The sequence below is a fragment of the Battus philenor genome, unplaced genomic scaffold, assembly GCF_028537555.1.
Source record: "Battus philenor isolate CCGP_79_NKW_IND1 unplaced genomic scaffold, ilBatPhil1.0.hap1 SCAF_30, whole genome shotgun sequence".
Taxonomy (NCBI): Eukaryota; Metazoa; Arthropoda; class Insecta; order Lepidoptera; family Papilionidae; genus Battus; species Battus philenor.
In genome coordinates this window covers 4730439-4753875 of record NW_027181694.1, presented here as the reverse complement: position 1 = coordinate 4753875, position 23437 = coordinate 4730439, and the positions used below count along the sequence as shown (strand labels likewise).

The following is a 23437-nucleotide window of genomic DNA, read 5'->3' as shown; positions in this document are numbered from 1 at the left end:
CTGATGGATTACTGCGAATGTTTAATTGGCAGTAATTGCTCGCAATGATTATGTGCTCGCAGATGATCTAATGCGTTACCCGGAACCGGGCCGCGAGGTAAATGCTTTTTGTTAGTTGAAGAGAAAATAATGAGTCTACAGATCACCTGACTTCGCTGACTGTTGTGATGCCTGGGTCAGTGAATCCTACCTGTTTTATTGAAAATATATATCGATGATCAAATGTATATGCATGGGTTGCTTAACCTATAGTGCAGTGTGTGCAATGCACACGAGCGCCGCCGTCTCAGGGGAAGTAGCGGCAACAGAGATGAGCTACAGGCATAAAAACAATGAGTGTTATTCTGCCGTCATAAGAAGAAAAATACTGTAAGCTATACCTACTTATAAAATAGCTTGTTGGAATATGAAAAAACTTTCATGTTACGACGGCAAAGTTAATAGTGACAGCCGCGGGAGGGAGGGGTCAGGTCTAGAGGGCGCCAGAGTTTCATAGCACACGAGCGCTACACGAGCTAGAGCAGCTCCTGTGTATATGTTCAGTTTAGTTTCATAGCATTTTGTTCTGCGGTAATTTATTGGGGGGGGGGGAGCAGGGGTAGGACAGTGCCACCGATAACTTACTTAAGCTAGAGATTAGCTAGAGATGAAATCGGTATTCAAATGGTTGCTTCTCATTACACGTTAAACACTAAACATACCACAACGGGTCAAATGACCCATTTTGGACTTTTACATTGAAAATACATGTATCAACTTTTTGATATTGCACATTTTGCGTTTGTAATAGAAATGGTCAATGTACTTTTTTGTTTAATTATTATAAATTTTTATTTTTATTTCTTCCCCTACAACCATATTTCATACGTCTAAGTAGGAAACAGAAAGTCGAGTGTTTTGACCCGTTGTGGTACAAATAAGTCACAAGTATGATTAGTGTTAATAACACACTGTTTATGCGCCAAAAATTAATAATTGTATAAAAAAGTTACAGATACATGATAAATATAAGATATAAAAATATATTGGTTTCCAAAAGTGTATGCGTATATTGTAAAGTTTCACAAGATATCTAAGACCTTGCATTTCTTAGTTTTAAACGAAATATTGAAAGTACATTATTTATATAGCTTATAACAGCATTCTACAGTTTTTAAGTAAGAAAGGGACTAATGTATAGCTACTTTCGCTATGCAGCAGTAGTCGTGCAGTGAGGTTTTCATTGCACGACTACAGCTGCAGGAACTATATTACAATGTTGAATGTAATTAAAAAGCGCAGCTGTTTTTCCCAGCAAATCATCATTCAGAACCAATAGTAGCTTATCGCTTATGTTGAAATAATTGAAGATTCAAAAGTGTATAAATGCCTATATGAATATAAATATTTTGAATTACATCACAGATTCAGTTTGTTTTTAATAATTCCAGGCATTGTTTTGTCTGAAACATAGGGGTTAATAGTCGTCAGCTGAACTGTCCATCACTTTTAGTTTATCTTAACACTTAAATGCATAATGATGAAAAATTGCCACTGCCACTTTGAACAGTGAACTAGTGCACAGTATATGCATAGTGTTTTATATCTGCAACATAAGGTATTTTAAATAAATAAGCATAAAAAACATGACATAAACATGTTTTTCTATTTTTCCCTGCATTGTAGTGTACTTATCTGCAAGATATATATTTCTTGAAAGTGTAAATAAGTCATGCATTTAAGGGTTAAATAAAGGCATTCCCACTGCAATCTTTGTCCGGACGCATTGCATCTGCTCGAATGTTTACCGTACAGTTCTGTCTTTGACATTGCTCCGTCCTCGGAGTCAAAGTTCTGACAAAGCTTATGATCTCATGTAAATTTATTAATTTAATATTATTCGAGATGAGTCTAGTCTAATCCTAGTCTATTCATAATTATTGTTAAAATGAAAAACAGTTCTTTAGTTTTGTTTGTTAAAAACAGTGATTCCCAAAGTGGTCTATATCGACCCCTAGGGGTCTATGACAACCTGCAAGGGGTCTACGTCAGCGAAAAAAAATTTGGCGGTCCATGAAATGAAAATGGGGGTTCACGATAGTGGATCTCAACACATCCACTGATAGTACCTATTTACTTACATCATACACACATCTTATAATATCAAAACATTTACATCATTTATAAAAGTACCTATGAAGTAAAAAAAATTATTATATATGTTTATAAAATTAACACGTGTTTTTACTTTAAGTTTTTAACACTAAACTTCACTACAGTTAGAAATTTACAGGAAATCAATATCAGGCAGTCGTATGTATTATTATACATATACCTATATAAAGGCTTTTTCGCCTCTAATGAAACATCCTTTATATTTTGCACAGAAAGAGTTAAGTTTTAAACTCCTTTTAGCACAGTACTCGCCCTGTATATAAGTGATCGTCTCTTATAGGTATAAAATTTGTCGAGAATATTTTTTGGCGTGTTATAAATTATCCACGAAAGACAGGCTATATTTCCTCAGATAAAATATTTGCTTGCAGGACATGATTTCTTAGAATGTTTTCCTTCATTGCTTTGATAGTTTTTTTTCGTAGGAATACTAAGTAGAAGGCTATATATTTTTCTTTTACAAACACAGGATTAATTGTACCTAATAATAGAACGAATATTGTTGATTAGTAAAATGTATAAAAACTTCCATTGTTAGATTTTAAAACAATTGTCAGGTTACACCTTAAATGACTTCATAGAAGTTAACACACCGTGGGAATGTGTGAATATATTTCAATGTTTATTAAATTAAATAATTAAGAAAAAATACATCGCTACAGGAGGTTCATTCAACTTAAATAAGAAAGGACCAATATCTAGCCACCTCCGCACATGCAGTGGTTGTCGTGCATGAAAGTGCACCGCCCGCCAGCCCGCTCGTAAATGCGCATGCGACAGACAATGCCAACTACACAACCGCCACCGTAAATTCACTCAACACGTGTTTCATCCCTCCACGGGGCATCTTCAGGAGTTGTTACACAGATTAGTGCTAAACACCGAGTCAGTTGAGTTGACTCGGTGTTTAGCATGCTGCATGTGCGGAGGTGGCTAGATATTGGTCCTTTCTTATTTAGGATGGACTTCCGCAATGTAACGCCTGAATCCATTAAATATTCATTCAACTTGACGTCAATAAGAGATGCAATTCATGTAAAGTCGAATAAAGAATTTGTTTCGTTAAAATGGATGTCTAGTAGACATTTTGTGAACAAGCAAAGCAATTGATCAGAGGTATTTGGCATTGTAAACATTGACACGGGATAGTTCAGGGGTTATTGTATGTCTCTTTAAACGGGATATAGGGGTCGACGAGGTTAAACTGGATGCAGTGTAGTTTGCGTACTGTCTAGATAGGTCATGACCCTTTATCAGAAGGTCGCGGGTTCGATGCTATATGTATCTTTCGTGTATATTTTTTTGTTTAAATTCGCAACTATTTTGTTGAAGTAGGCATTTGTATATAAGTATTAAGCTATCACAGGCTGTGAATGTTGTTCTGTTGCGAAAAATCTGTAGAATCTCAACAGTTGCACTTTTTAAATATTTAATGATATGTATAGTATAATATCAACCAAGTTAATGAAGAAAAAAAATCGAAATATCTCTATTCGAGTGGGCCTTTACATGCACTTTTTTTGTTGCCCCTGTTGTGGGACAGTGGTGGTGGTAGTTGTGTGGCAAATTTGAATCTTGAATTATTTTAACACATGCAGCGAATGTGTGTCAACATTTTCTAAAAATTACGATATTGCTATTAGGATTTTGTTCGTCGTATAAAACAAAAGTCTTGGGGTCTTTTAGACCTCGTAATGCAATAAACCAATTAATATCATAAATAATAAACTACCATTGATTCGGAACGAATATAATCCGCTGATAAGAGACAGTCAAAAAACTCAACAACTGCTTTTTTTTTAGCTCAATTTAACATTGTAATATGTAACATGTATTTGAATCAACAAACCAAATTCCACACATTACGATCAACTAAAAGCTCGTGAATCTTATAAGATTTATTTAACCCTTAGTAGCCTGATTTACAAAAGTGATTTTTTTTTCACATTACTGTGTTTGCTTGAGGGTGTAGATGAAGGGAAAAATAGATTTTTTTTTAAAATTTCGTTGGAAAGAATATTATACAACAGTAAAATACGTACAGCCAACCTATAAAAAAAAACTAATAGTAATGTGAACATTCGGTTTAAAAGATTGGTATCAAAATTGAAACTCTAGGTTATTGAGGGTTAAAAAAATACTAATAATTCTAGACTTAAAACTAAGATTAGCATGGCCAAAGATATCTTATGGAACTTTATTATACATGCGTACACTAAGGCATATGAATGATTTGTTAACTTTGAAAACGAAATCCATGCGATACGAGTTTTTTTTTACTTGTATTTATAATGTGTCTGTCACTGTTTTTATATATGTATTTAAATTTTGGCGCGTAAATAATATGTTATGTTAATATATGTAAACGTATTGTGATGTCTGGTGTGTTGTACTTGTGTAGAGCGACGTTGGTGTCATTTGGATATTATTTAGGCGTGTAAAAAAAATAGAAATAATGTATTAAACAGCATGGTATTAATAAAAGCAAAGGCAGTAATCTGTGAAATATATTAGCCTATTATTTTTTTTTTATATTTTCGGCTCTTATAGTTTCAACCTCGGGGCATGGATATAGAATCTACAACCTAAAAAGACAAATCTTTGGAATTTCTTATACATTACAGGGACTTTAATGTAATGTCGCTTTCTTAAGTAAAATTCACACGACTGCATTTTTAACAAGTTTTTATTTCTAATGGATTCAGTTATTTTGCTAGCTATATATTGCTATATATTGGTCCTTTTCTTACTTAAGTTTTTATTTCTAACCAACAATATGTTCTTCTTTGTTATCAACTACCTTTTGCCATCTAGTATACAAATTTTTAATGCCGGAGCGGTAACAAATCAATCGGTTTTCATGTAAAACATGTCGACAGAAACGACATTACTTGCCGGGATCCCTAAAACATAACAGTACATGTGATGATTGAGGAGCGAGGTGAAGGAAGAGAGGCGATGTATGGAAGGAACATGGTTTGGAGAGGAATGTTAGAGAATTGTAGCATAATTGATGATGGAAGATATTACGACGTATAACAGACGACTAAATATTAAATGACTATATATTGAATGAAATTCCCTGTCCAATACTAGATAGGGGTATACAAGAGGTCTCCAATAATGGGGTTCAGAAAAAAATATTTAGATGATTGTGAAATTCTATAAAATCACACAATTTTATAATATGAGTATGAATTTTTTTTTTACTTATTTGATTATTATTTTTATAACAATAATTTGTTATTTAATCGCATCCATTTTATCGTGTGCGATCAATATGAAATATTATTATCTAAATAAAGAAAAATCGTAAACGCTGTCATCTATTCGTTTTATAGGAGGTCGTTCTACGCTGTGCTTCGTTGTTTTACCAGAACCTTAAAAAAGTTAATACTATATATAAATAAATATTAAAGCATTTCCATGTGCACTGTCTATTGAATGAATATAAAAATTTAGTAAATGTGTGTGACGAGGACATAGTTATCAGCTTCAGACGTGCTGTGTAGGGTATTCTGGCAGACGTGATCAGATGACCTCACGCCGACCCAGTGACCCACACTTCGAGTGGAGCAGACGCCAGTCGGATAAGGATGCATTCAATAATTCCCTATCGCGTTCCATACGTCGCCACACTAGAGTTTTATGTTGTAGAAATGTACGTGCAGTAATAAACCATTTGTACATGTATGCATTTCTTCTTTGTGAGATGAATTGAAAGCCAGTTGTGATCTATGTGATTTATATTACTATATATTACTAGCTGTATACCCTGCAGTTCGAATAAATCTTACCAGAAAGAACAGTGCACGACTATTGATAGCTGACTTGAACCTTTTACGTTTTAAAACAAATGGATATCATTTAGAATGAACTTCAGATATTTTTAATGTTGTTTTAACGCGGCGTGTGCGGTGAGGGGCCGGTCTCGCGCCGGCGCGTGATGGCTACCGAAAAAATTTTATGAGCCAATACGGCGCCAGCATCATGCTAACGTGCACTGCATGCACTTCATTGACGAACTATTGGTTTTTAGCGGGCAATGTAGGGTGTACGTACACACAAATACATACATTACTATACACACACATATATATATATATATGAGTTTACGTGGAAAATGTACTACATTAATACTAATAAATAACAGATGCCTCTAAAATAGGATATGATATTATGTAATATAATATCATATTCTGGAGGCCAAAGAAGTGCTGTTACCATTTTCTTAAATGCTGTCAGCGATTTAACGCATCTGGCTGTTCTGGTAGCTCATTCCACAACCTGACAGTGACAACAGTAAAAGATTTATCCATAAATATAGTAGAATGAGCAGCCATAATCAATTTCAAGTTGTCTTATGATCTAAGCGAAACTTATGTAAGGCACGTAAGAAAAAATATTTCGATTTAACTCAAGAGTAAGTAAGCGGGTTGAACAAGACACTACAGAGAAAGGAAAGGATGCGGGCACTCCGGCGAAGTCGAGTAGCCAACCACTTGAGATTATTGCGAAATTTAGAAATATGGTCATATTTTTGCAGACCAAATTTGAACCTAATATAAAAATTCTGAGGGCGTTTTCGCACCTAATATAAAAATTCTGTGTGTCAGACTCTGTGTTTGGCACTAATCGGTGTAACATAACTCCTGAAGATGCCCCATGGAGGGGTGAAACACGTGTTGAGTAATTTATCGGTGGCGGTTGTTTGATTCGCATTGTTTGCCGCATACGCATTTATCAGCGGGCTGGCGGGCGGTGCACTTTGTTGCACGACTACCACTGCATGTTCGGAAGTGGCTATATATTAGTTCTTTTCTTACTTACTATACATTAATTGAGAGCAAATGATCTTTACATTCACCTCTTTGGAGGATTGGTTATAATTTTTAACATCATCATCACCATTTCAGTGGTAAGAGTTCACTGCTGAACACAGTGTTCTAGTTGGGCAGGTTAAAAGCAGCATGCGTCTAACGCAGGCTTAATATTGGTCCTTTTCTTACTTATGTTCTCCAATCGACGACCATCTGTTCTGTTGTATTACTGTGCACATGATATACATGGGGTTTGTTTAACGAGGTTGTTTCGTCCGCAGTTCCGCCGACGACGAGAGCGCAGCTCGCGGCCGAGTATCTGGAGGCTTGCCGGCGGCACCGCACGCCGCCCATCGACTCCGTGCTGCAGCAGATACGGGTGAGAGGAACTGCAGACATATCTAAAATGTGTCTGTCTATCTATCTAATAAGTCTATCTATATTTGATATATGTACACCTATACACCTATCCCCTGATTTACACGGTAGATACGTTCTTAAGAAAAACGTGTAAATCGAAAAGCTTGCTTTCCTAAACCCTGACTGGGTGTGATTTTCATTTGGAATTTTAAAATTTATTTTCACACACGTAATTGTCAAAAGTACACCTATCCCCCGATTTACACGGTAGATACGTGAACCTACCCTGAACTGAAAAACGTGTAAATCGAAAATTAAAAATTTTCAAATCAAAAAAACCGTGTAAATCGAAAAACTCGCAGAAAACGCATAATTTTGCTATTTAACAGTTGATTTTTTTCAATATTTTTAGGTGTACACAGAAATAAAAATAAAATGCATTGACAAGTTAAACGGAAACACTGTTTTTATTTAATTACAATAAAAACAAAAGAAAAAAAATAAAACAAAAGTGTTTTATTATCCTTTATCACTGTCAGAAATTACTCTCATTCTTTTTTTAGGAATCGAAGGTTCGAATTCACTTTCATCACTCGAAGTAATTTGTGCCGATTCGATGTTTAAAGCAGAAATGTTTACACTATGAGAGATGGTAATATAATCGGTTATTGACAATTGATTCAAATTTTTTGTGAAAACCGTGTAAAACAAGTACCGTGTAAATCGGGGGATATGTGTATTTAAGTTTTGGTGCATAAATATTGTATTAAGAATCAACAATTTTTTTTAAGTTTCACTCTTCTCGCTGTAAAAGCTGATAGACCAATCGGAAATTCAAATTTAGACTAACTCAATGAATCAGACTATAGAACGTATTACTTCGGAACAAAGATACAGTAGTTCCATGTATAAAATATCATTAACCGTGTTTTTTGATCAGGCCTTGTAAGTGGAGGGCCCATGCAACGTAAGCCTGTCCGAAGTTTCCGCTTTAGAGACTTTAGGTTTATTCTGCTAGCTATGTAGATAGACGAGTTGAAGTAGCAGTGCTTCGCAACCTTTTCTCATTTACAGCACACTAAAATCTCTCCTAGAATTTCGCGGCACAACGAAAGCTTAATTCGAAAGAAGAGTGAACGTGATGTGCCAGTCTCAAATACAAAACATGTGTAGTAAAACATTGTAAAATTTAAATTTATTAATTTTACAGTGATCTGACACCAGTGTGCCAAGGCACACCGGTTGCCGAGCACTGGACCAGTGGGTAGTGGATAGTAGTCAGTGGGTAGACCACTGCTACTTCAACTTGTCTATATGGACTATGTCGATTACTTTTGTTCTCAGATGGAACACATTCTTTATTAGATCTCGTAGAGAAATTTCTAGAATAGCCTTCTTTCGTCTGTCCACTCTGTGTGTGTATCAGCTTGCATTATATCTGCAAATTGATTGATTTGTTTAAAAGAGCGCGTGCGTGATTGAATACATAATGAGGTGATAAAGTTTTGGAGATGCGGTGGCAATTAGCGATCCGATACAAGCGGCACGTTCCATTGCGCCGCGGTATCGCGTGATGTTAACAATTGCGAGATTCGCGATAAGCGAACAATCGATGCACAGCTCGCTAGTAGATAAGGACTGCAGTCTCCTTGACTTCCGATTTTGTAATCGAAGTTTTACAATTGGGCGTGTCCGATTCGCGCGGTATTATTTAGGCTACCAAATGTAAGGTAATATAGGCATTCTATTGTTTAAGGAACAGATTCCGGTGGCGCTAGAGGAGTTAAGAGTCCGAATTGGTCTCACGTACCGTGAAGATTATCTTATTTTAACGGCCGTATAATACAGTACAGCTTGTGTTATTTGCGAAATAGTTATTTCATTACATACGTTACATTACATTGTCATCTAGTTTTATATATATGCCATTGACGTGTGCGAAGCAATAGGACTTATTTTTTGTATTTTTTTTTTCCATCAAAACACACAGATTCACATCTATACACGGTTGAAATCCCTTCAACCAGCACTAAGCGTTTTGTTATCATTTTTATAGAACGAACGACCAAGGAATGAAACAACCTACCGAGGTTGTTGTTTTCATTTGGATATAACTTGGAAGTCTTCAAGAGTGGATAGGTATCTTCTAGCCGTGTACCTCGTAGACCTGGTCATCGCTTAACATCAGGCGAGGCAGATGATGATGATGATGATTTCTCTATGACCAAAAAAAAATATTTAAAGTAATGTTTAGACGCAAGATCTTGGCTTTGGCTTTCGATTTGACGGCGCGTAAGAGAGCCGAACGATGTTTCGATCGATTGCCAACGGTGTGTCGAAATAACTTCTGAAGTTAAAATTACAATCAGTTTATAGGTGATTGACTATAGGTAAACTAGCTTTGAAGTGATGAATGTATAGCACTTTTGGTACCAAAAACTTAATTTATATTATCTCCAATCAAGTAGTCACTTTGAAATATGTTATATTAATTTATTTTTCTATAGGTATACGACATGCAAATAATAATAAATTTAAATAAATTGGCAATCAGAACGTTGAAAATACTTTTTCTTTCTATATTATGATTTATAAGATCTGAAAACATTTTTTTAATGGCCCCCGCTATTGGAAGCCTCTCGTACCCGCTATCTAGTTTTGAGACAGGGACTTTATTTACACATAATTTTTTCAGAGTTTTATTGTTCTTTCATCCCTTCTTGCTTTCATCGCCTTCCTTTCCTCATCTTTTTACTCTTAGGTGGCTAGGTATATTTATTTTCAAATCTTTATCTTTAATTTTTGATATCATAGATTTGTTTGGATTTTAACATTTTAATACATTGCTAGACTTTTCTTATCTCTATTAGAAAACATTGGATTTTTGGTTAGAGTGTACCGAATACTAATTGACAGCGAAAGTTATTGTATTGTTTCAAACGTGTTAATGCTGCCATTCATAAGACTTATAGCTTCGTCTGACATGAGTTCACAAAACGGAATGATCCGTGAACTATACAGTGATACAGTTAAATAGCCACTACTAATACAGCTTTTACACTTTTAACCAGTTATTCTCTGTGGATCTATTTTATTTTGCGTAAGAGAAATATATCTAATGAAAGAGCAACATGCGCCTCAGTCTTTGTTCCACATAGGAACTTTACACATAGATATTTCACGAACTGTAAAATGACACGGGGGGCTAGCTCCGAAAGTAACAAGCAGTACGACAAAGTAAACAAACACTTTTATTGACTTTAAATATACACAAAAATACAACAACTAAGTATTTACACTAATTTTCACACAAAGTAACTATGCTTTTTTACGGAGTATCGTGTGCGAGAGAGTGCCCTTGGTTACGGTTTCCCCGCGCCTGCCTTTTTTTTTGTTTCGGTGGGGGAAATCTTCCGGTATTCAAGATGCCCTGCCTCTGGGGGGAGGACAGGGGTATGTGAGATTCCTACCCACTAAACTCCCCCCCCCCCCGTGGTCGCCCTCTGCACTAAACGGGGGACCGTGGTATCTCCCGGTCAGGGATCGCCACGCAGTCTTCCCTCGCGCCGTGCTATTTTTCGATAGCCCGTCCCGTATGCGTGGATACGCTACCCCCGAAACCCTCGTGGTGCTATCACGATGGTACGAGACCACGTCGAACCATCGTCCGCCTCAGAGTCGCCGAAGCTAGTGGGAGTTTAGGGCCCCCACCCTAAACTCCCGCATCCCAGAGCCTGTATGTATGAAGGAGGAGTTCGGTTGAGTTGGGGTTCTGCGTATATGCACGCTCGGCGCAGGCACTAGGTCCGGGGCGCGGGGGAGGGGCATAGCGTATACCCGCTCTGCGCAATATCAGCTGTCCATAACGCATACAATTATCTAATTAAACGCTTTAATTTCCAGGAGTTGCCGGACAATGCGATCGGAGGAGGTGCCCGGGCGCCGCGCCTGGCTCTGTCCGAGTGCTCGTTGCAGGGTTGCGCCCCAGCTGATGCGCTGGAGGCGGTGCTCCGGAAGGTGCAGTTCCGACGCCTGGAGCTGGATCACGTGGAGATCGATGACGAGGGCGCGGTGAGTTTTATAAGTAAACTTGGTATTGATCACAAATCATAATGCAGGCGTACGGCGTCCACGTAGGCCTCCGTACAGATGACGACGACCTTGTTTATCTAACTGGAAGTCAAGGATTCTGCAATCCTAATCAGTAATACAATTATTGACGAATTTTCGAAAAGAAAAGCTTTTAAAAGCTTTCAATGCTTTGCTTCTCCAACATCCTGGTAAACTTTAATCGGCTCGGAAAATGCCTTTAATTGCCAAACAATCCATATTGTCTATTCATTTAAAAAAAAAACAGAGACTTTAAAGATATATACATGATTATTAGTTGTGAGTGTAAGTTTTAAAGGAATGAATGTAAAGTTTGCCAGCAAAAATTTTTTACACGTATTTACAATCATCTGTAGAGGGTGATCACTCTGTAATATATTACATTAATTTATTTTTTCTGTTGGAATACGACAAGCCAATAACTCTTGGCAGTACGAGTCTGCGGGGACAGATAGTAAACAATAAATAATTTTGACATGTAATTGAAGCTATTGTCTTTTTGTATAGAGTGTACCATACATTATTTAATGGAAACAGGCGTTACCTTGCGGAAGTTCATCCTAAGTACCACAGAACACTCTGTGTTTGGAACTAATCGGTGTAACATATCTCCTGAAGATGTCCCGTGGAGGGGTGAAACACGTGTTGAGTAATTTGGCGGTGGCGGTTGTGTGATTCGCATTGTTTGCCGCATGCGCATTTATCAGCGGGCTGGCGGGCGGTGCACTTTGTTGCACGACTGTTACTGTATGTTCGGAAGTGGCTAAATATTGGTACTTTTCTTACTTACTATACATTAATTGAAAGCTAATGATCTTTATATTCACCTTTTTGAAAGATTGGTTATAACTTTTAACATCATCATCACCATTTCAGTCGTAAGAGTTCACTGCTGAACACAGTTTTCTAGTCGGGCAGGTCAAAAGCAGCATGCGTCTAACGCAGAGATCGCCAAACTTTTTTGTGTCGTAGACCCCTTGCCATGTTTTTCTGTGTTGGGTAGACCCCCTACTTACCTGATATTGATTTCCTGTAAATTTTTAACTGAAGTTTAGTGTTAAAAACTTAAAGTTAAAACACATGTTAATTTATACGTTTATTAATTGAATTTAAATTAAAACTACTCAAAATAAAATTTTGTATCTGTTACGTAAAATATACGTAACATTAAATAAACACGAGACTGCGACTCTCAGGTTTTTACAAGATCAAAATGTATTGTGACCACAAAGCTAATACCAACATCCTACAACTTACACAATTTTATAAAGATATATAATAATTTTTTTACTTCATAGGTACTTTTATAAATAATGTGAATGTTTTGATATTATAAGATAGTATGATGTAAGTAAATAGGTACTATCAGTGCATGTGTTGAGATCCACTATCGTGGACCCTCATTTTCATTTCATGGGCCCCCAATTTTTTTTTCGCTGACGTAGACCCCTTGCAGGTTGTCATAGACCCCTAGGGGTCGATATAGACCACTTTGGGAATCACTGGTCTAACGTGTACCGAATGTTTTTCAATCCTGATCGTATATTAATAACTTAGTAATGCTCTTCTTAAAGGCAGTTCAACTCATCGATGTTTACGTATCGATAATGTTTTCAAGGAGGCGATGTTCGACATGGTCGAGTACTACGAGAGCACCAATGTGGTGTGCGTGATGGGACCACGGAATTACGGCATCAGAGGCTGGCAGGCTACCTCGAGGATGGTAAAAAAGGTATGTGTAACCTCATCTCCAACATAGCGAATTAGAGATGGGCATAATATATGACAAGAAAAAGGCTGATTGATATGTTTTCGATCTTTGTATATATATCACTCTTTTATATCTTTAACACATTTAGTTAGCTCGGTACGGCTCAGAGAGAGAATGAAGCAGCTAACACTAAAAATATATCCTTTATATCTTTGGCCCTTTTAGCTCAGAATTAGAACTCAATAAGGCGGAATAAATGTGTGAAATATTCCTATTAATCATTTCATGTCTTTGTCATAAAGCAAAAAAAGCATACAGCGCGCGCGTGATGTTGTCGTTCAGAAAATCCGTATACATTTTTAATACAAATATATAATAGCTATCCGTCTCTCTCTTTTAAGTGTAAATTGCTATATCAACCTATCTCTTTCTCTCTAACTCTAAGCGAGCCGCAACTCGTTACAAGTATAAAGACATAGAGATACAATTGCAACGCGCCCGCGCTGGAGTGATATACATTTTTCTTGTCTTAGCTACTCATCTCTATAGTGAATTCCAAGGAGCGTACGCTAAGTAAAAAGTAGCATGTAGCGGCCTAAGCCGAGGCTTCCCAGGGAACCTTCGAGCTTCGCTGTCTTAAAAGAGGTCTAACTAGGCATTTTCTGCATTCTACCGTCTCGAATTCATTGAATCTGCTGATGCCGTTTGGGTAGCAGTGAGTGTTTGGTCAAAGAAAAAAACAGCATATTGGTAAGTAACAGAGGGCATGACCAAATAGCGCACAGAACAGATGCTCGCTGGGACCTTTATGTAATGCAAGCGCAGCGAAACCGTCTTTAAAACCTGCTATTAGCTGAAATTGTAGTTGCCACAGATAAAATAGTGACATTTGATAATGATCAAATGTCACTATTTTATCTGTGGCAATTGACACGTCAATTTAAGGAACTTAACGTGTCAATGAAATAATAGTAAAATTTTCGTCGCTTATTACTGTCTTCACAGTTGTAGTCGCGGCATGATCATACCTACGATGAATCATCGTATAACGCCCTCTGCCGGACGAAGATCAGCCAAAAAGATTTTCAACGTCTTCCGAGGACTTTAACGACCTAAAGTTCTGTCCACCTGTGGGTAAACATCCTGTGCTGCACTTGCCAGTCTGTAATCTTCACTCCAAAACTTTAAGGTGTCAGCGATCATTAATTCTACGCATCGTGTGGCTTGCTGCCCACTGCCACTCTGTAATATATTTTTATATTTTCTAACAATCTGCGACGTAGTTATTGGCCTAATTTTGATAGTAGTAAATGTTGTGGCAGTTAGTATAAATAAAATGTTTTGGTATTTACAGAGCGCGGAACTGACGGAGTTGGAGGTGTCCGACGGCGCGCTGGAGGCGTCGCACGCGTCTGTGCTGGCCAGGTCTTTGCGTCCAGCTGCCTGTCCGCTGCGATCGCTGTGCCTGCAGCGTGCCCAGCTGTCTGGCGAACCACTGCTTTGTCTCGGTTAGTAGGGCAATGGCAAAAGGCATGTTTTATATTACATTTACATAATACTTAATAGCAAAAAATTAAGCTGGTTCCTCTATATACTACATTTTCACTGGATTGCGAGGCCGTCGAATCCTTAGATTGCTACGAAGTAGAAGTATTTCCATTGAAGCTTTGCCCGTATTTATACCGACGGAAATGAACAATTTTATATCTGTGGAATTCCCCTTTTTGATGCGTCGCTGACGACCACGTAAGGTTGTCTGTACAACTTCACGGAGTGATTAGGTTTAAGGGCCCACGTGATAGAACCTGTCATTCGTGGATAATGCCCGTTAAGGATTTCGACTTAATGGCGTCCAAGAAGGCCGAACTTAGACTCTTTATTAATTTATATTTATGTTGTTACTCACTAAACCGAGCCAATAGACCAGCTAGTCAGACCCTGAATAGCCTATCATATTTGCAACCTTTACTTTGAAACAATCACATGTATTGAAGCTGATTAACAAATTTGAAAATTGATAACCTTAATACATTGTATCATAACAAAATGTCACAGAGTATTAAGGAGTAAGAGTGAAACACTTGTTTGCAGTGATAGCACTGAAGTCCAACAGTTCGGTGCGAGAGCTGAGGCTGGGCGACAACAGGCTGAGCGTCGGAGACGCGTCGCAGCTCGCCTCGCTGCTGCGATTCAACACTCGCCTGCAGTTGCTGGATCTCTCCAACAACCTCATACAGGTCCAACAATTCATCAGATAACATCTCCCTAATGCGGTCTCGGCCCAGCTTTTCACGGGGCACGGGGGGTTCTCTGAGTACCTCCACAGGTTCAAGCTCAAGGAGGACCCCTCGTGCTTCTGTGAACCGGGTGTGGACCAGACCGTGATCCATCTTGTGGCCCGGTGTCCCGCATTCGGGGGACTCCGGCTCGAATTTCGAGTGCCGGTCTGGCGTAAAAATCAGGGAGGAGTCAATAGCCTCCCTGATAAGCGAAAAACAAACCAAAAACCTATTCATCAACCTCTGTAGAAAAATTATAAATAAAGCTATAGAAAGAAATAAAAACTTAATGTTGCAAAGAAATAGAACTAATAAAGACAAAATAAAAGCAAAATAATATAATAATACTGTGATATAGAATAATTGTAGAATGTAAGTAAAAATGTGATTTAAAATAACAATAGAATTTAAGAAAATATAAAAAGAAATGAGGAATGAATGAAAGGTGATACAGAGCGAAAGGGAAAGACAATATAATTGTGGAATGAAAGAAACGACCAAAAGATAATGTGACGTGCGAAAGAAGAGAACGAAAATAAAAAATTCTGTGAAAAAATAAATAAAATTTCACAAAAAGTCCCTGTCCCACAACAGATAGGGGGTACGATAGGCCCCCAATAGCGGGGGCCATAAAAAAAAACATCTCCCTAAGACCCTCATGTCCAACACCTCAAAACAAAAATAAGTTTAACTTTTAGGAATCTCGATGATGCCCAACCAGTTAGAGTCATAGTTTTATCATTCGCATATACAAACTTTTTTACCCACTATATTTTGGGGTCAATCGATGGAAGATATATTCTAAGCTGAAAGTCGGTAAAAGTAAATTACCCATCGGTAATATCTGTGTATTTATTCAGCCAGGGCATTGTCTGGTAGAGATCACCTCAAGCGATAAGACTACTTCCTGTATCATGGTGAATAAAAAGTGTAAATAAGTTGTCTGTAGGATTGTCAGCTGCACGGTGAGATGATTAAGACGACATGGTAACAGAAGGAACTAAGGTTTTAGACTTGGACTCTGTGTTTGGCACTAATCGGTGTAACATAACTCCTGAAGATGCCCTGTGGAGGGGTGAAACACGTTTTGAGTAATTTGGCGGTGACAGTTGTGTGATTCGCATTGTTTGCCGCATACGCATTTATCAGCGGGCTGGCAGGCGATGTACTTGTTGCACGACTACCACTGCATGTGCGGAAGTGGCTAAATATTGGTCCTTTTCTTACTTAGGATGGACTTCCGCAAGGTAACGCCTGAATCCATTAAATATTTAAGGTTCTAGACTTTATCTCTCATTTCTATCTTGTATTCTAGACTTGACAGAAATTGATTATAATTATTAATATAAGTTTTATTATGTATCGTTCAGGATGCGGGTGTAGCTCAGATAGCAGAGGCGCTAGTTGAACAATCGTCGCACACACCGCCCTCAGCTGCTACCTCGCCCATGTCCCCACACCACTGCCCCAGTGAGTACTTCTGAAATTCTTCATGTTATTTTCAGCTGATGGATGCCTACTGCAAGGCATAGCTTTCCCTCTTTTCCCGACTTCTTGCGACATTAATAATGTCATCGGTCGACCTAGTGGAGCCTACCCACGCCTGGTCTACCGGCTCATTCTTCGTTTGATAGGAACTAGAAGAAAACTGAACTCTTTTATGACATACCGCCAAGAGGACAACCAACAATGGAGAAGCTGATGATTACTAAGACAGGTGACAAATGAGCATCACTTGTGTCCGTTTACAATAAGATGTTCGCGGAGTTATAGTACAGTGATCGCGTAGTTACGAGAATGTGAACAAATAGTGAATATCTGTCCGTTGCTTTATTTAAAGCTCCACCCTGACAAGTAACAATATTATGATGTTAAAAAAAGTTAAATAACTTGCTTTGTCTGCAGTCAGTGGGTATGACTCCAGAGGGCTGGCGTTCCTGGTGCTGTGGAACAATCAGCTGACGAGGAACTGTGCGGTGCATCTTGGTAAAGTGTTGGTGAGTTGAATATCTTGCATATAAATGGTGATTATTGTGTAAAAGCTTGTACAACTGTTTCCAATCTCCCAAAGGTGATCATTCTGAAATAGGTTTCTTTGTTTTACTCTTCTTTTGAATTGGTACAGGCTAAAAAAAGTCTAGTATTCTGGCAGTAAATAATAATTAATTTTAATATGTACAAATGTGAAATATGGTAAAGTTGTTTTTATTAATGATTAAGTAAATAGAATCATTTAATGGAGAGCCTTGTTTGTTGACTCTGTGTTTGACACTAATTGGTGTAACATAACTCCTGAAGATGCCCCGTGGAGGGGTGAAACACGTGTTGAGTGATTTGGCAGTGGCAGTTGTGTGATTCGCATTGTTTGCTGCATACGCATTTGTCGGCGGACTGGCGGACGGTACACTTTGTTGCACGACTACCACTGCATGTGCAGAAGTGGCTAAATATTGGTCCTTTTCTTTCTTAAATAGAATCAATGGAGACTGGAGAATAGAAACATTGAAACAATGTACTTATTCTTATAAATAGGCTTTGCTAGGTTCTTACTTTACGAAAAATTCAAGACATTAATATAATTTACATTTGAAAATGTATTTTTATAAAGACTACTGCTAGGTTCGAGAATATCGATTTATGTAGTGAATTAATTTTGCAAGAAATATTATTTCGTTCAAATAATTGGTAGGCTGTTGAGCTTTTAGATCTCTTGGATACTCAGGGCTAGAGCTCCCAGGAGATTAAAGTTGGGATTGCATGTTTAACAACTATGATATACATTGTCCTGTATTATATTTTTATGTTATTCTATATACATAGTTTACAAATCCTTTGTAGGACAGAGTACGCGTTTATCGTAAATGTTACACAAGATATCTCATATCTCCCATTAATTAAATTTAAAAGTATATTATTGAATACATCTTATTATGGCATTCAAGATTTAATTGATGAGTGTGGAACTTAGTTGACTCATTTGCATGGTTGTTATTACACAGCAAAGCAGATCGGTATCCCGCACTGGTGGTAACTTGCTACTTATGATGTCAAAATAATAGACGATTCAGAAATATAAGATGCGATTAAAATAAGAATAGGATCGGCCTAGCGACATGTTGTGACGTCACAACGGGAACTTGGTATAGTGTGCAAAAAAAGCAATGTTAAAAAATAATACCAGTGGCTAAAGTCACTCGCTCGGTTACCTTCGAAGCAGTTTCCAAATGCTTAATGAAACTTCCAAATACATCACGCGATATATGAATATTGCCATCTGGCCCTGGTACAATTCTTGCTTGTTTTAACTGGTCCAACAACATAATGGCACGTTTTTTCTCTTCCTCGAAGTACTTATCAACATTGCTGATAATCTCTCGAGCTTGCCGATGTAAAACACTACCTCTTTTGCTCATTGTAGAACAAATTAAACAATCAACAAAAACAATTATTATTATTTTTTTAATTTTATATATTTAATGCTGACCGTACTTATATGAGTGAAGTTAGCCGAGAGCCCGTCCTATTCTTATTTTAATCGCATTGTATGTAAATGCATACTTGAATAAAGATATCATGAGTTTGTATTTATCAGCGCACGTCGCAATCACTGTGCGTGTTGAACGTGGGCCGCAACGCGCTGGGCTCTGAAGCGGTGCGGGTGCTGCAAGAGGGTGGAGTGGGCGCGCTGGTGTCCCTCGGACTGCAGGCGGCGCGTCTCGGGCCCGACGCCGCACGCCCTCTCGCCTCCCTCCTCACCAACAGCGCACTACAGGTCCAACCTCATGCTATTACTATATTTTTCAGACAGATGACTGGCATGGAAGACTTTGTTAATGTCATCGGGGGACACAGTATTTCAACTGGTCCTATTGAAATCTATGGGGGTAGCCTAAGTCCTGCCTGCTGCTAATGAAATGATGATGGTAATGATGACTGCATCAACCTCCTTGAAAAAGATGAATCCAATGTGTTTTTTCATATTTTCCAATTTTTCTCGACTCTAAATTTAGTGTAGGTCTCTATCTTTTTCCACTTCCGGTTTTGGACATTAAGAGTCCGATTGCCTGCTACCTTCATCATGTTGAAGACCTTACTTCAAAGAATAAATTTAATAGGGAAGTTCTCAGCCAGGTCTTCATCTTGTCTTTCATTCATTGCACTTGTGGCTTCCTCTGTGACTTTTCTGAAGTGTCCTCAGTCTGAAATGAAAGTGATGAGAATTAGTAATTGTGGAATACTTCAAGAATTATTTTGCTGGATGGGTATGGCGGAGAAACAAGAATTCAATTGTTGTATATATTACATTGATTGTTTCCAGAGGCTGGATCTGCGAGACAATAAGTTGGGCAGCGCAGGTCTGCAGGCCATCCTGGATGCGATGAAGGACAACACCACCATCACGCAGATTGACCTGGACGATCCACCTGTACGTATACTCTCTGGTCTTTAATGGTTCCAGGATGGGGGATATCTTCTAGTTAAATACAAGTTGTACAAATTGTTCACAATTTCATATTGCATTTTTATGTTTCTTTTTTATTAATATTTATGTCTAAAAGCTGGAATAATATTGTCCGTTGATCGCAAGAACATCTTATTAAGTGTATTTCTCATTTGTGTTATTTTTGGTTTAGGAGGGCAGCGCTACCCGCTGCGAGGAGGCGGCTCTAGCGGCTCGCGTGACGCGGGACATTCGCGCCGCCTGTCGCCGCAACGCTCCTCCCGCCGAGCGACTGCATCGCAAGATCAGCCTCACCTGTCACACCGCTTGCTTCGTCAGGGTAAGCCTCTTGCACCCATCGCTCCATGCACCCCTCGTGGGGGCCCTAAGTCTACTGAGCGCTGTTAAACATCTGCAGTTTTATATCTCAAGACGTAACGCTGTTAGTTGAATATAAGAAGATTCTCTAAAATTGCATTAAATTGAAAATGTTGTAATTAACAATATGATACTAGTGATATCACCTACTTACTCTATTATTAAAAATACTATCTCATCTAATTTACTTCTTTTACTATTAAACCACGTAAAGAATCGGTAAAGTAGATTATTGAATAACATATATATGTATATGACTAATTTTCACCAGGCAGACGTTACCCTCGCGAGGGTCTGTGATCTTAGAAACTCCACGAAGCGTTCGCCTAGTATATAATCTTAGAGTATATATATATATATATATATATATATATATATATATATATATATATATATATATATATATATTAAGAGCATCGGTGGCCTCTCAATTGAGTGGAATTTTATGTATGTAGTGGCCTGTGCCAAGGTATGTGCTTAAAGAGGTCTAAAGCTAGGCGCTCTCTGCACCCTACTGCTTTGAACCTGCGAAATGTAAATGCTGCTTTTGAACAATGAGAGTCCCATTAAAACACATAAAAGTAGAATAGAGTCCCCAAAAATAAACATGTCTGGTCATTTTGTAGATATAAAGAGACTTCACATTAAATTTTACATTAATCATACTTATGTCAGTCGATAGAGGCTTATTGCAAGGTTTTGTCCATATATCTTAGTGCGTACAGTTCTCGACTGGTATGTCAGATCTAAAAACATGAACCTAGAAGTGTACATGAAGTAGGTTTGGAACTGAAGCTTTTTTGCGCGCGTATATATTAAGATGCAAGACCTATTACAAGTAAATTAATATCGTTGATTTGTGGACACATTGCCGAATCTTTTGTAGGCTGGAGAGCAACGTTAGAGAGTGACAACTGAATCTGTTAATCATCATCATGTCAACCGAATGACGTTCACTGCCGTTGACCTCTCTCAAAGATCGTTCGTCTTGTGGGCGGCCTACTCCCAAAAAAAAAACGTCATTACAAAGAAATCTCAATGGTATGAAATGTAGGTGCAGGGTTGGGACCCCGGAACTTGATAAATTTTGAAAATGGTGTATGAGAAAAAATTCCTGTTAATCTCTGGTCTAATCATAAATTTGTACATAGTGTAGGTATTAAGGGGCACACCTAGTGTGACAGCCAAAAAAAAGGCGATTTTTGGGAATTAATAAAAAAAAAACTAGTCAATCAATCGTTTTAAAATTTTGAGAGTTTGTTTATACATGTTTTGAGAATACACAGTAAAATTTTTCGAATAATATATTGAATATTTTTAAAATAACACGCGATCTCCGGCGGCGCCAAAAAAAAAGGTCCTCCACTGCTGGAGTGATTGCAGCCTTCTCCGTTGATAACACCTAAAAAAAAAATTCTCGTTAAACAAAGACATATTGTCTGTACGATGACCCTCGGGCGAACCAAAAAATCAAAAATTGACAAAATGGCGGCATTTTGAAAAAAAAAGTTAAATTTTACCCAAAATTTTGGTCGTTTTTGGCCTACCAAAATCCGATTTTTGATCAGATCAAAAAACTGGAGGGTTATCGTATGGAGAACTATATGGAGAAGATGAGAAAAAAATTTGATAGCGATCGGATCATTTGTCTCCGAGTAATCACTCCAGCAAATTCGAAAAATGCTGTTTCGAGAAAAACGCGTTTAAAGATAAAATGATCGTTTTCACTTTTATAAATGGATTAAAGTCATACTTACAGCTAATCTGCTATTCCAGGCCCATATAATTCACCTTCCTCTTCCTCAAAAAGGGCTTGTTAAGCTGAAGAAGCTTTTCTTCGAGATGATCGACCCTCTTTTGAAGAAGCCCGTTGGCGATGATCTTACTAGATCCATTAGTCCGCAAAAAGATTGATCCCATTTATTCCGACGCCCAAAAGACGTCTATTTATTTCAAATGCATTATCTATCATTGGTCCAGAATTCATGTACGAATTACCACATTCACAAATGACAGCTATTTTAAACCCCAGGCCTCTTGGACTTGCTTGATTAAAAGTAATTTCTTTGTGACAAGTTTTGCACATCACTAAATTGCTATATATATATATATATATATATATATATATATATATATATATATATATATATATATATTAAGAGCATCGGTGGCCTCTCAATTGAGTGGAATTTTATGTATGTAGTGGCCTGTGCCAAGGTATGTGCTTAAAGAGGTCTAAAGCTAGGCGCTCTCTGCACCCTACTGCTTTGAACCTGCGAAATGTAAATGCTGCTTTTGAACAATGAGAGTCCCATTAAAACACATAAAAGTAGAATAGAGTCCCCAAAAATAAACATGTCTGGTCATTTTGTAGATATAAAGAGACTTCACATTAAATTTTACATTAATCATACTTATGTCAGTCGATAGAGGCTTATTGCAAGGTTTTGTCCATATATCTTAGTGCGTACAGTTCTCGACTGGTATGTCAGATCTAAAAACATGAACCTAGAAGTGTACATGAAGTAGGTTTGGAACTGAAGCTTTTTTGCGCGCGTATATATTAAGATGCAAGACCTATTACAAGTAAATTAATATCGTTGATTTGTGGACACATTGCCGAATCTTTTGTAGGCTGGAGAGCAACGTTAGAGAGTGACAACTGAATCTGTTAATCATCATCATGTCAACCGAATGACGTTCACTGCCGTTGACCTCTCTCAAAGATCGTTCGTCTTGTGGGCGGCCTACTCCCAAAAAAAAACGTCATTACAAAGAAATCTCAATGGTATGAAATGTAGGTGCAGGGTTGGGACCCCGGAACTTGATAAATTTTGAAAATGGTGTATGAGAAAAAATTCCTGTTAATCTCTGGTCTAATCATAAATTTGTACATAGTGTAGGTATTAAGGGGCACACCTAGTGTGACAGCCAAAAAAAAGGCGATTTTTGGGAATTAATAAAAAAAAAACTAGTCAATCAATCGTTTTAAAATTTTGAGAGTTTGTTTATACATGTTTTGAGAATACACAGTAAAATTTTTCGAATAATATATTGAATATTTTTAAAATAACACGCGATCTCCGGCGGCGCCAAAAAAAAAGGTCCTCCACTGCTGGAGTGATTGCAGCCTTCTCCGTTGATAACACCTAAAAAAAAAATTCTCGTTAAACAAAGACATATT

The 23437-nt window shown here is 37.7% G+C and overlaps 1 protein-coding gene across 1 annotated transcript in view; it reads left to right on the top strand.

Annotated features, from left to right (window-relative positions):
* LOC137927289 (serine-rich adhesin for platelets) overlaps window positions 1-23437 on the top strand; it is a 64762-nt gene that overhangs the window by 29588 nt on the left and 11737 nt on the right. The window contains exons 2-11 of the mRNA XM_068771073.1: window positions 7256-7353; window positions 11238-11405; window positions 13063-13176; window positions 14510-14663; window positions 15247-15392; window positions 16805-16904; window positions 17340-17431; window positions 19027-19206; window positions 19753-19860; window positions 20069-20215. Coding sequence (XP_068627174.1) covers window positions 7256-7353; window positions 11238-11405; window positions 13063-13176; window positions 14510-14663; window positions 15247-15392; window positions 16805-16904; window positions 17340-17431; window positions 19027-19206; window positions 19753-19860; window positions 20069-20215 — 1307 coding nt within the window. The remainder of the gene's footprint in view (window positions 1-7255; window positions 7354-11237; window positions 11406-13062; window positions 13177-14509; window positions 14664-15246; window positions 15393-16804; window positions 16905-17339; window positions 17432-19026; window positions 19207-19752; window positions 19861-20068; window positions 20216-23437) is intronic.